This window comes from Musca autumnalis, unplaced genomic scaffold, assembly GCF_047663935.1.
Source record: "Musca autumnalis isolate F117 unplaced genomic scaffold, ASM4766393v1 scaffold_4, whole genome shotgun sequence".
NCBI lineage: Eukaryota > Metazoa > Arthropoda > Insecta > Diptera > Muscidae > Musca > Musca autumnalis.
In genome coordinates, this window is record NW_027411977.1 from 231,354,544 (window position 1) to 231,369,005 (window position 14,462).

At 32.9% G+C, this 14,462-nt stretch overlaps 1 protein-coding gene across 3 annotated transcripts in view; it reads left to right on the plus strand.

The window, feature by feature from the left end:
* GlcAT-P (Glucuronyltransferase P) overlaps positions 1-14,462 on the plus strand; it is a 197,918-nt gene that overhangs the window by 165,212 nt on the left and 18,244 nt on the right. The window contains exon 5 of one of the 3 annotated variants that reach the window (XM_073981362.1): positions 10,878-11,711. The exons of 1 other annotated variant lie outside the window; for it this stretch is intronic. In XM_073981362.1, coding sequence (XP_073837463.1) covers positions 10,878-11,711 — 834 coding nt within the window. The remainder of the gene's footprint in view (positions 1-10,877; positions 11,712-14,462) is intronic. One more of the 3 variants, XM_073981364.1, reaches the window with a different exon arrangement.

The window sequence follows — 14,462 nt, forward strand, 5'->3', positions numbered from 1 at the left end:
TAAAATTATTTAAAAAATCCACGTAGCCTCTAGAAGGCTTTTAAAATTATTTAAAAAATCCACGTAGCCTCTAGAAGGCTTTTAAAATTATTTAAAAAATCCACGTAGCCTCTAGAAGGCTTTTAAAATTATTTAAAAAATCCACGTAGCCTCTAGAAGGCTTTTAAAATTATTTAAAAAATCCACGTAGCCTCTAGAAGGCTTTTAAAATTATTTAAAAAATCCACGTAGCCTCTAGAAGGCTTTTAAAATTATTTAAAAAATCCACGTAGCCTCTAGAAGGCTTTTAAAATTATTTAAAAAATCCACGTAGCCTCTAGAAGGCTTTTAAAATTATTTAAAAAATCCACGTAGCCTCTAGAAGGCTTTTAAAATTATTTAAAAAATCCACGTAGCCTCTAGAAGGCTTTTAAAATTATTTAAAAAATCCACGTAGCCTCTAGAAGGCTTTTAAAATTATTTAAAAAATCCACGTAGCCTCTAGAAGGCTTTTAAAATCCACGTAGCCTCTAGAAGGCTTTTAAAATTATTTAAAAAATCCACGTAGCCTCTAGAAGGCTTTTAAAATTATTTAAAAAATCCACGTAGCCTCTAGAAGGCTTTTAAAATTATTTAAAAAATCCACGTAGCCTCTAGAAGGCTTTTAAAATTATTTAAAAAATCCACGTAGCCTCTAGAAGGCTTTTAAAATTATTTAAAAAATCCACGTAGCCTCTAGAAGGCTTTTAAAATTATTTAAAAAATCCACGTAGCCTCTAGAAGGCTTTTAAAATTATTTAAAAAATCCACGTAGCCTCTAGAAGGCTTTTAAAATTATTTAAAAAATCCACGTAGCCTCTAGAAGGCTTTTAAAATTATTTAAAAAATCCACGTAGCCTCTAGAAGGCTTTTAAAATTATTTAAAAAATCCACGTAGCCTCTAGAAGGCTTTTAAAATTATTTAAAAAATCCACGTAGCCTCTAGAAGGCTTTTAAAATTATTTAAAAAATCCACGTACCCTCTAGAAGGCTTTTAAAATTATTTAAAAAATCCACGTAGCCTCTAGAAGGCTTTTAAAATTATTTAAAAAATCCACGTAGCCTCTAGAAGGCTTTTAAAATTATTTAAAAAATCCACGTAGCCTCTAGAAGGCTTTTAAAATTATTTAAAAAATCCACGTAGCCTCTAGAAGGCTTTTAAAATTATTTAAAAAATCCACGTAGCCTCTAGAAGGCTTAGAAAAATTCTTTAAAAAATCCACGTAGCCTCTAGATGGCTTTTAAAATTATTTAAAAAATCCACGTGGCCTCTAGAAGGCTTTTAAAATTAATTAAAAAATCCACGTAGCCTCTAGATGGCTTTTAAAATTATTTAAAAAAATCCACGTTGCCTTTGAAGGCTTCGAAAAATTCTTTAAAAAATCCACGTTGCCTCTAGAGGCTTAGAAAAATTCTTTAAAAAATCCATGTTGCCTCTAGATGCTTAGAAAAATACTTTAAAAAATGCAAGCTGTCTCTAGAGGCTTAGAAAAAGTCGCTGGGTAGCGTATGAATGGTGACATAACTTATACGTCACCGTTTAAATTAATTTAGGCAACAAGTGTTTCCTGTTATCATTAACAAATCTTGACATCTTATCGGGAACATTTAGGAAACAACTTACATTCCTATGGACTTAATCCCTTTTAACACATTACCCATGAAACCTGCCCTGCAATCCTCTAAACACTAAGCACAAAACTCTTCTTTTAAGTACATAATTCCCTAACACTTTTACCACTAGTCTGATTTACAACACACGTGTGTACTCAACTGCACACAAAGTTTGTCACATACATACACACACACATTCTGTACATCTGTGTTTATTTACAACCAAATGTTGATTTGTAACCATTCAACCACTCAAATAGAACGAACAAATATCCACCTAAAACTCTATAAATTGCAAATTAAACACGGAATGCTAATATTTATTATTCTACCGCAAATACGAAACACCAACAACAAATAGTAGAGGAAAAACAAATTTAAAATTGTAATATAAATGTTGATTTAGTTGAGGTTGAGAATTGACAAAATTATATAAATGTGAACTGAACACACACACACACTTGCGTTTTGATTAATGCATTGAGCATTGGGAATGTTTGTTTTTCAATTCAAGAGAGAGGTATTAAGAAATTTAATAATTGAATTGAAAATGCATTATTTAATTTTTCCGCAAAAAAAGAAAATTGAAATTAGTTGGGAATGGCGCATGATTATTTTGAGGAGTTATTAATACTCATACGCTCCCGGCATTCGTAGAGAAATTATTATTAGTCATACGCTCTACAGTCTAAAGTCTTTGCCTCTAGAAGGTTCCAAACATTATTTAAAAAATCCAGATGGTTCCAAAGATATTAAAAGAAATCCACGTTGTCTCTAGAAGGTTCCCAAAATTATTTAAAATGCTTTTAAAATTATTTAAAAAATCCACATTGCCTCTAGAAGGTTCCAAAAATTATTTAAAAAATCCACGTTGCCTCTAGAAGGTTCCAAAAATTATTTAAAAAATCCACGTTGCCTCTAGAAGGTTCCAAAAATTATTTAAAAAAATCCACGTTGCCTCTAGAAGGTTCCAAAAATTATTTAAAAAATCCACGTTGCCTCTAGAAGGTTCCAAAAATTATTTAAAAAATCCACGTTGCCTCTAGAAGGTTCCAAAAATTATTTAAAAAATCCACGTTGCCTCTAGAAGGTTCCAAAAATTATTTAAAAAATCCACGTTGCCTCTAGAAGGTTCCAAAAATTATTTAAAAAATCCACGTTGCCTCTGGAAGGTTCCAAAAATTATTTAAAAAATCCACGTTGCCTCTAGAAGGTTGCAAAAATTATTTAACAAATCCACGTTGCCTCTAGAAGGTTGCAAAAATTATTTGAAAAATCCACGTTGCCTTTAGAAGGTTCCAAAAATTATTTAAAAAATCCACGTTGCCTCTAGAAGGTTCCAAAAATTATTTAAAAAAAATCCCCGTTGCCTGTAGAAGTCCGCAAAAATTATTTAAAAAATCCTCGTTGCCTCTAGAAGGCTTTTAAAATTATTTAAAAAATCCACGTTACTTGTAGAAGGCTTTTAAAATTATTTAAAAAATCCACGTTGCCTCTAGAAGGCTTACAAATTATTTAAAAAATCCACATTGCCTCTAGAAGGCTTTTAAAATTATTTAAAAAATCCACGTTACTTGTAGAAGGCTTTTAAAATTATTTAAAAAAATCCACGTTGCTTCTAAAAGGCTTTTAAAATTATTTAAAAACTCCACGTTGCCTCTAGAAGGCTTTTAAAATTATTTTAAAATTCCACGTTGCCTCTATAGGCTTCAAAAAATTCTTTAAAAAATCCAGGTTGCCTCTATAAAAAATCTACGGTGCCTCTAGAAGGTTCAAAAAATTATTTAAAAAATCCACGTTGACTCCAGAAGGCTTTTACAATTATTTAAAAAACTCACCTCCGGCAAGGGGGCGTATGATGTATGTCACTACGTATACGCAACCCTATACCATTAGAAGCTTCAACAAGTTATTTAAAAATCCACGTTGCCTCTAGAAGTATCTAAAAAAATTTTTAAAAATCTAAAAATCTATATAAAAATTATTTAAAAAATCCACGTTGCCTCTAGAAGTATCTAAAATTATTTAAAAAATCCCCATTGTCTCCAAATTATTTAAAAAAAACCACTTTGCCTCTAGAAGGTTCCAAACATTATTTACAAAATCCACGTTGATTCCAGATGGTTCCAAAGATATTAAAAAAAATCCACGTTGATTCCAGATGGTTCCAAAGATATTAAAAAAATCCACGTTGCTTCTAGAAGGCTTAGAAAAATTCTTTAAAAAATCCACGTTGCTTCTAGAAGGCTTAGAAAAATTCTTTAAAAAATCCACGTTGCTTCTAGAAGGCTTAGAAAAATTCTTTAAAAAATCCACGTTGCTTTAGAAGGCTTAGAAAAATTCTTTAAAAAATCCACACTGCCTCTAGAAGGCTTTTAAAATTATTTGAAAAATCCACGTTGCCTCTAGAAGGCTTTTAAAATTATTTGAAAAATCCACGTTGCCTCTAGAAGGTTCCAAAAATTATTTAAAAAATCCACGTTGCATGTAGAAGTTTCCAAACATTATTTAAAAAATCCACGTTGACTCCAGAAGGCTTTTACAATTATTTAAAAAATCCACGTTGGCTCCAGAAGGCTTTTAAAATTATTTAAAAAATCCAAGTTGCCTCTAGAAGTCTTTTAAAATTATATAAAAAGTTCAAGATGCCTCTAGAAGTCTTTTAAAATTATTTTAAAAATCCACATTGCCTCTAGTTGGTTTTAAAATTATTTAAAAAACCACGTTGCCTCAAGAAGGCTTTTAAGTTTATTTCAAAAAATCAACGTTGCCTCTAGAAGACCTTTAAAATTATTTAAAAAATTCACGTTGTCTCCAGAAGGCTTTTACAATTATTTAAAAATCCGCGTTGCTTATAGAAGGCTCCAAAAATTATTTAAAAAATCCACGTTGCCTCTAGATGTCTTTTAAAATTATTTAGAAGACTTTTAAAATTATTTAAAAATCCAAGATGCCTCTAGAACTTCGCAAAAATTATTTTACAAATCCAAGATGCCTCTAGAAGTTTTCAACAATTATTTAAAAAATCCACGCCCTCTAGAAGGTTCCAAATTTTATTTAAAAAATCCACGTTGCCTCCAGAAGGTTCCAAATTTTATTTTAAAAATCCACGTTGCCTCTAGAAGGTTCCAAAAATTATTTTAAAAATCCACGTTTCCTCTAGAAGGTTCCAAAAATTATTTTAAAAATCCACGTTGCCTCTGGAAGGTTCCAAAAATTATTTAAAAAATCCACGTTGCCTCTAGAAGGCTCCAAAACTTATTTAAAAAATCAACTTTGCCTCCTGAAGGCTCCAAAAATTATTTAAAATATCCACGTTGCCTCTAGAAGGCTCCAAAAATTATTTAAAAAATCAACTTTGCCTCTAGAAGGTTCCAAACATTATTTAAAAAATCCACGTTGACTCCAGAAGGTTCCAAAAGTTATTTAAAAAATCCACATTGCTTGTACAAGTCTTTTAAAATTATTTAAAAAATCCACGTTGACTCTTGAAGGCTTTTAAAATTATTAATAAAATCCACGTTGACTCTTGAAGACTTTTAAAGTTATTAATAAAATCCACGTTGCTTGTAGAAGTCTTCTAAATTTATTTGAAAAATCCACGTTGCCTCTAGAAGGCTTTAAAAAATCCAAGATGCCTCTAGAAGTTTGCAACAAATATTTAAAAATCCACATTGCCTCAAGAACATTGCAAAAATTATTTTAAAAATCCACGTTGCCTCTAGGAGTTTAAAAATTATTTAAACAAGTAAAAAAGTGTCAGTCGGCTTTGCCGACAGAGATATACCCTCAGCCTGTGTATATTGAAACAAATTTTTCCCAAAATACGTATGTATTTAGGGGGTTTTAGAAATTTTTGGTGGTTTGAACAGACAAAAATGTTGATTAGGATTAAAGATCAAAGGTTTTGCGGAGGAGATACTAAAAGGAATGGATCGACATTGACCGTTATGGATGTGGATCTCCAGCCACAACATATGGTGCCATAAGGGTTTTTTTTGTGTGGGAGGTACCGGATGGAGTGGACAAATATAGTCCATATTTGAACCTGATCTATATCTGGTAGATATATTAGGATGTGTAAAGAATAGACCAATTCGGCCACTCCCTTCAAGAATTACCGTACGAACAATTTTTCCGAACATTTTTGAACTTTTGTGGGGAAGGTACCTGAAGGAGTGGACCGATATGGCTTATCTTCAAACTTAAACTATGTTTGGACAAAATATTACTAAGGCCATATTTTGGACCGAATCGGCAGATCCGTTCGAGAGTTATCTTGCGCTCCAATCACCTCACACGGTGTCATAGGGTTTTTTTGCAACTTTCATGCTATTTCTCAGGAAGTATGGACTTGCCCTGATAAAACTTGTACCGTCGTATGAAATGCAGTGAATACAAGTTGCTAAAACAAAAATCAAAGCGATTCGATAGATGGCCCTAAACTGAACATTTCCGAAATTTTGTGTGGGAGGTACCCGAAGGAGTGGACCTATTGAGACCATATTGGAACCTGATATTACTCTGGTAGAAAGTTTACGCTATACAAAGTATGGACCAAATCGGTCACTCCCTTCAAGAGTTATCGTGCGCACGAACTTTCCGAACATTTTCGAACTTTTGTGGGGGAGGTATCGGAAGGAGTGGACCGATGTAGCTCATCTTCGAACTTAAACTAAGTTTGGGCAAAATATTACGAAAGCCAAAATTTGAACCGAATCGGTTCATCTGTTCGAGAGTTATCGTGCGCTCCAGCCAGCAGGACAGACAGACAGACGGACAGACAGACGGACGGACATGGCTAGATCGACTCCAAATTGTCTGAAACACATTTCGTCCAAACATACTTGGGGTCTAAAACCATTATTTCGATGAGGCACATTTTCATCGTATCAAAGTGTATATACCCTCCTTAGCCTAAAGGCTGAGGGTATAAAAATACGCGTTGCCTCCAGAAAGCTTTTACAATTACTTAAAAAGTCCACGTTGCTTGTAGAAAGCTTTTAAAATTATTTAAACAATCCACGTTTCTTCTAGAAGGGTTTTAAATTTACTTAAAAATCCCCATTGCTTATAGAAGGCTTTTAAAATTATTTAAAAAATCCACGTTGCTTCTAAAGCCCTAGAAAAAATTTTAAAAAATCCAAGCTGCCTCTAGGAGGCTTTTAAAATTATTTAAAAAATCCACGTTGCCTCTAGAAGGCCTTTAAAATTATTTAAAAAAATCCACGTTGCCTCTAGAAGGCTTTTAAAATTATTTAAAAAACCACGTTGCTTGTAGAAGGTTTTTAAAATTATTTAAAAAATCCACGTTACCTCTTGAAATATCTACAAATTATTTAACGTTGCCCCTAGAGGCTTATAAAATTCTTTAAAAATTCCAGGTTGCCTTTAGAAGCCTCCCAAAATTCTTAATAACTTCACCTTCTCATAAAATTGTTATTAGAAAGTCCTTCGATTAGAATAAAACAGAAATTTAGAAATGGCCCCGGTGGCGTATGATACCTGTCACTATGTATACGCAATCATATACAATATTATTGAGTTGCTGTTTCTTGGCAAAATACTTAAAGTGAACGTCAGTAAAGGTTTTAAAAGTATTCTTGGGAGATACTAGGGTGCGTATAAGTATAAGTAATAAGGATTCATCATTATTATCTAACTAAAAATGCAAATTAATCATACGCAGGATAGCAAGCAAACAACTCTCAACCTCAACTGGAAATTAACTATTACTCAGAAACCCATACACCCCTAATCACATACACATAGACATATTATATTATCCATAATAATAGTTAATAATAATAATATTTCTATTTTTATTTAAACTACTTTTAAAAGAGCACCCAAGTAGATGAAGATGTTTGAACTACACCCAAAAGAAGGAAAAAAGAAAATTCAAAAATAATTGCACAAAAAAAAACTATTTCTATAGACCTTCATCCTTCATGCCTCGCCAACATTGCCACACACACACTCACAATTCCACACACACATATCTAGAGAATTCTAGTCTTCCATTCCGAAGTAGTAGGCAAAGAAAGAAAGTAGTAGCAAACCACAAAAAAGTAATGGCAAAGCCACTAAGCAAAAGTATGTTTATTAAATTACATTTTAGTATGGTAAAAAGTACGTTGTGATATTTAAATTACCCACACAAAGACAGACAAAGAGAGGACAGGAGAGGCAAATACCTACACTGTGGCACTTGAGAGTCAATGAAGTGCAAGAGGCAAACCAGGCATGACAAGCAGGCATAGACATTTGCCTCCCCCAAATGCATTCATCAAAAGCCAGCATTTGTCTATTTGCCTCTTCTTTCTCGTCAAACATCTCCTCAACCAATCCAATCATCATCATCATTTTCACAAGTCATATGTCCATCCAGCAATCTATCCAAACGCCACCCAGCCATCCATCAATCCAAACATCTCTTCATTCATCCATCCATACCGACAACCATATTCAAGTATCTGCCTGTATTGTCAAAATCTCTACAGCTTCATTTGTATTCCAAGTTTACAGCGCACTGTATTCAAATGTCTAGGAATGGCAACAACAGGCAACAGAACACACTTTTATCTACACAGACACACAACAACTACACAATAGAGACTCTGCACTGCACTTCAACTGAGTTTTACATGACAGATGACAATTTGAAGCTATGCAACAAATTCATGGAGAAGGTAAAGAAGAGACGTATTGTGTTTTCCTGAAAGTGGTATAAGTATTTAAGGGAATAAAACTATCACACAAAATCACCTCAGGCAAGGGGCGTATGATGTATGTCACTACGTATACGCAACCCTATACAATTAGAAGCTTCAACAAGTTATTTAAAAATCCACGTTGCCTCTAGAAGTATCTAAAAAAAATTTTTAAATATCTAAAACTCTATCTAAAAAATATTTAAAAATCCACGTTGCCTCTAGATGTATCTAAAAAAATTTTAAAAATCTAAAAATTATTTAAAAATCCACGTTGCCTCTAGAATTATCTAAAAAAAATTTTAAAAATCTAAAAATTATTTAAAAATCCACGTTGCCTCACAAAGTATCTAAATTTTTTTTTTTAAATCTAAAAATCTATCTATAAATTATTTAAAAATCCACGTTGCCTCTAGAAGCCTCTGAAAATTATTTAAAAAATCAACGTTGCCTCTAGAAGCCTCTAAAAATTATTTAAAAAATCCACGTTGCCTCTAGAAGCCTCTAAAAATTATTTAAAAAATCCACGTTGCCTTTAGAAGGCTCTAAAAATTATTTAAAAAATCCACGTTGCCTCTAGAAGCCTCTAAAAATTATTTAAAAAATCCACGTTGCCTCTAAAAGCCTCTAAAAATTATTTAAAAAATCCACGTTGCCTCTAGAAGCCTCTAAAAATTATTTAAAAAATCCACATTGCCTCTAGAAGCCTCTAAAATTATTTAAAAAATCCACGTTGCTTCTAGCAGGCTCTAAAATTTATTTAAAAAATCCACGTTGCCTCTAGAAGCCTCTAAAATTTATTTAAAAAATCCACGTTGCCTCTAGAAGCCTCTAAAATTTACTTAAAAAATCCACGTTGCCTCTAGAAGCCTCTTAAATTATTTAAAAAATCCACGTTGCTTGTAGAAGGCTCGAAAAATTATTTAAAAAATCCACGTTGCCTCTAGAAGCCTCTAAAAATTATTTAAAGCATCCACGTTGCCTCTAGAAGCCTCTAAAAATTATTTAAAAAATCCACGTTGCCTCTAGAAGCCTCTAAAAATTATTTAAAAAATCCTCGTTGCCTCTAGAAGCCTCTAAAAATTATTTAAAAAATCCACGTTGCTTCTAGAAGCCTCTAAAAATTATTTAAAAAATCCACGTTGCCTCTAGAAGCCTCTAAAAATTATTTAAAAAATCCACGTTGCCTCTAGAAGCCTCTAAAAATTATTTAAAAAATCCACGTTGCCTCTAGAAGCCTCTAAAAATTATTTAAAAAATCCACGTTGCTTCTAGAAGCCTCTAAAAATTATTTAAAAAATCCACGTTGCCTCTAGAAGCCTCTAAAAATTATTTAAAAAATCCACGTTGCCTCTAGAAGCATCTAAAAATTATTTAAAAAATCCACGTTGCCTCTAGAAGCCTCTAAAAATTATTTAAAAAATCCACGTTGCCTCTAGAAGCCTCTAAAAATTATTTAAAAAATCCACGTTGCTTCTAGAAGCCTCTAAAAATTATTTAAAAAATCCACGTTGCCTCTAGAAGCCTCTAAAAATTATTTAAAAAATCCACGTTGCCTCTAGAAGCATCTAAAAATTATTTAAAAAATCCACGTTGCCTCTAGAAGCCTCTAAAAATTATTTAAAAAATCCACGTTGCCTATAGAAGCCTCTAAAAATTATTTAAAAAATCCACGTTACCTGTAGAAGGCTCGAAAAATTATTTAAGAAATCCACGTTGCCTGTAGAAGTCTCTAAAAATTATTTAAAAAATCCACGTTGCCTCTAGAAGCCTCTAAAAATTATTTGAAAAATCCACGTTGCCTCTAGAAGCCTCTAAAATTTATTTAAAAAATCCACGTTGCCTCTAGAAGCCTCTAAAAATTATTTTAAAAATCCACGTTGCCTCTAGAAGCCTCTAAAAGTTATTAAAAAATTCACGTTACCTCCAGAAGCCTGTAAAAAGTATTTAAAGAACCCACGTTGCCCCTAGAACCCTCTAAAAGTTATTTGAAAAATCCACGTTGCTTCTAGAAGGCTCCAAAAGATTTATTTTTTATTTTTTTCGAACTTAAGCCACTTCCACATTCACCGCCTGACTTTGCCATCTCTCCATGAATTGGTTTTGCATTGTTGTAGTAAAACCTCACCTACCTACCTTGACAGCAGCACATCTATCCACACAACAACAATAAAATTTACAACACACATTTGGGGCGTCCTATTCTACTAGAACAGCAACAACAACCATAACAACTATGATATTTGTATTGTATTATTTTTATTGTATTGTTATTGTGATTGTTCAATTTTGCAATTTGTCTCTTATTTTTCCACAATAACAACAACAGCAAAAACAACAACACTAAATTTGATTGTGTTTTTCCAATGTTTTCTCTCAACATGTTTTTTCTTTCTTTTTCTCTTTTTTGATTATTCTCTCCCCCCTTGGGTGTGTGTGCCCAAATCACATTAAATTTATTGCTCTCGTTATCATATGAACTCGCTCACCCCCGCTCCCCTACTATTTCCCGGTGTCTACCTGTGTGTGCAGCATAGAGACAAATCAATTGTTATCGGTGAGGGGGGCATCATCAGCAATGGATATGGTGGTAGTTATATTTCAGCATCCTCCTCATCCTCTTTAAGCTCCGCATCAGCCACAACATTGTCATTAAATAGCAACAATAATAACAACAACAGTAATAGCAAAACTGCTTTAACACCCATGTCATTAGCACCACCACAACAACAACAACAATCATCATCCTCATCACTGACTTCCACATTGTCATTATTTGCATTGCCAAATCGAACAACAAAACTGTTCAAGAAAATGAATCTGTTTCTGTGGTCACCCATGTCATTACTGTCTTCATCGACGGCGGCAAAATCCCCCAAGACCTCCACGGCATCATTAACCACATCATCTGCATCAGCATCATCATCACCATCAGCTGCTGCATTGCTGCGAATTGCCATGCAAAACCAACAGCAACAATCATCATCTAAGCCCTCATTTGCAATGGCCACCAAGGCCAATAAAGCCTCATCATCTTCAGCTACTTCATCTGCCTCAGCCTCAGCATTGTTGCCAGCAACTGTTGTGGATTTAAATAACACTTTATTAACTTCATCTACTTCAACATCATCATCCTCCTCCTCGTCGTCGACGTCATCATCGTCAACAACAACAACAACATCGACCACCTCCTCGACCTCAACAACAACTACAGTGACAACAATACCTGCTGCTGCTGCATTATCATCGTCGCCATCATTGGCAGCAGTCCGAACACATCAAGACCACAACAAAAACATAATTAAAAACAAGAACAACAACTACAACAGAGCATCTTCACAATCATTAATGGCTAATGTAGATAAAGTAAATATATATTTACATTTACATACATACATATATGTATATTTAAATAATCCTTTTATTCATTCAAGTAGTATATAATCTTCTTATGTTTGTATGTAGTTCTCTGTGTGATGATCATTAGTTTCGTAAAAAAACAACAACAACAAAAGCATGTAAAAAAATGCTCATTAAAAAATTTTTTTTTAAATTTAGTTTTTCAATTCAATTTTTCTATAGAAAAATTTATCCTCAGTAACTTGACGACAATCATTTCTAAAGAAAAATCATCCTCAGTAAGCTGAGGACAAGTTTTTCCCCGAAACACCATCCTCAGTAACCTGACATTCGGAGTTGTCTACTATAGAGAAGATGTCATTCGAAGCCTGTGGAAGGCTCGCAAAATTATTTAACAAATCCACGATGCCTTTAGAAGGCTCCAAAAATTATTTAAAAAATCCACGATGCCTTTAAAAGGCTCCAAAAATTATTTAAAAAATCCACGTTGCCTTTAGAAGGCTCGAAAAATTATTTAAAAAATCCACGATGCCTTTAGAAGGCTCGAAAAATTATTTAACAAATCCACGATGCCTTTAGAAGGCTCGAAAAATTATTTAAAAAATCCACGATGCCTTTAGAAGGCTCCAAAAATTATTTAAAAAATCCACGATGCCTTTAGAAGGCTCCAAAAATTATTTAAAAAATCCACGTTGCCTTTAGAAGGCTCCAAAAATTATTTAAAAAATCCACGATGCCTTTAGAAGGCTCGAAAAATTATTTAAAAAAATCCACGATGCCTTTAGAAGGCTCCAAAAATTATTTAAAAAATCCACGTTGCCTTTAGAAGGCTCCAAAAATTATTTAAAAAATCCACGATGCCTTTAGAAGGCTCGAAAAATTATTTAAAAAATCCACGATGCCTTTAGAAGGCTTGAAAAATTATTTAAAAAAATCCACGATGCCTTTAGAAGGCTCGAAAAATTATTTTAAAAATCCACGTTGCCTGTAGAAGGCTCGAAGAATTATTTAAAAAATCCACGATGCCTGTTGAAGGCTCCACAAATTATTTAAAAAATCCACGATGCCTGTAGAAGGCTGCAAAAATAATTTAAAAAATTCACGTAGCGTCTAGAAGGCTTTTAAAATTATTTAAAAAAATCCAAGGTACATGTAGATGGCTTTTAAAATTATTAAAAATCCACGAAGGCTTTTAAAATTATTAAAAATCCACGAAGGCTTTTAAAATTATTTAAAAAAAATTACGTTTCCTTTAGAAGGCTCCAAAAATTATTTAAAAAATCCACGATGCCTGTAGAAGATTCCAAAAATTATTTAAAAAAATCCACGATGCCTGTAGAAGATTCCAAAAATTATTTAAAAAATCCACGATGCCTGTAGAAGGCTCCAAAAATTATTTAAAAAATCCACGATGCCTTTAGAAGGCTCCAAAAAATATTTAAAAAATCCACGATGCCTTTAGAAGGCTCCAATAATTATTTAAAAAATCCACGATGCCTGTAGAAAGCTCCAAAAATTATTTAAAAAATCCGCGATGCCTGTAGAAGGCTCCAAAAATTATTTAAAAAATCCACGTTACCTGTAGAAGGCTCCAAAAATTATTCAAAAAATCCACGTTACCTATAGAAGGCTCCAAAAATTATTTAAAAAATCCACGATGCTTTAGAAGGTTCCAAAAATTATTTAAAAAATCCACGATGCCTTTAGAAGGCTCCAAAAATTATTTAAAAAATCCACGATGCCTTTAGAAGGCTCCTAAAATTATTTAAAAAATCCACGATGCCTTTAGAAGGCTCCAAAAATTATTTAAAAACTCCACGATGCCTTTAAAAGGCTCCAAAAATTATTTAAAAAATCCACGATGCCTTTAGAGAGGTCCAAAAATTATTTAAAAAATCCACGATGCCTGTAGAAGGCTCCAAAATTATTTAAAAAATCCACGATGCCTAAAGAAGGCTCCAAAAATTATTTAAAAAAGATCTACAACGCCTGTAGAAGGCTTCAAAAATTATTTAAAAAATCCACGACGCCTGAAGAAGGCTCCAAAAATTATCCAACCATGTCTTTAGAAGGCTCGAAAAATTATTTAAAAAATCCACGTTGCCTGTAGAAGGCTCCAAAAATTATTTAAAAAATCCACGATGCCTGTAGAAAGCTCGAAAAATTATTTAAAAAATCCCCGATGCCTTTGTAAGACTCTAAAAATTATTTAAAAAATCCACGTTGCCTTTGTAAGGCTCCAAAAATTATTTAAAAAATCCACGTTGCCTTTGTAAGGCTCCAAAAATTATTTAAAAAATCCACGTTGCCATTGTAAGGCTCCAAAAATTATTTAAAAAATCCACGTTGCCTTTGTAAGGCTCCAAAAATTATTTAAAAAATCCACGATGCCTGTAGAAGGCTCCAAAAATTATTTAAAAATCCACGATGCCTGTAGAAGGCTCCAAAATTTATTTAAAAAATCCACGATGCCTGTAGAAGGCTCGAAAAATTATTTAAAAAATCCACGTTGCCTGTAGAAGGCTCGAAAAATTATTTAAAAAATCCACGTTGCCTGTAGAAGGCTCCCAAAATTATTTAAAAAAATCTACGATGCCTGTAGAAGGCTCCAAAAATTATTTAATAAATCCACGATGCGTACGATGCGTGTAGAATGCTCCAAAAATTATTTAAAAAATCCACGATGCCTGTAGAAGGCTCCAAAAATTATTTAAAAAATCCACGATGCCTGTGGAAGGCTCCAAAAATTATTTAAAA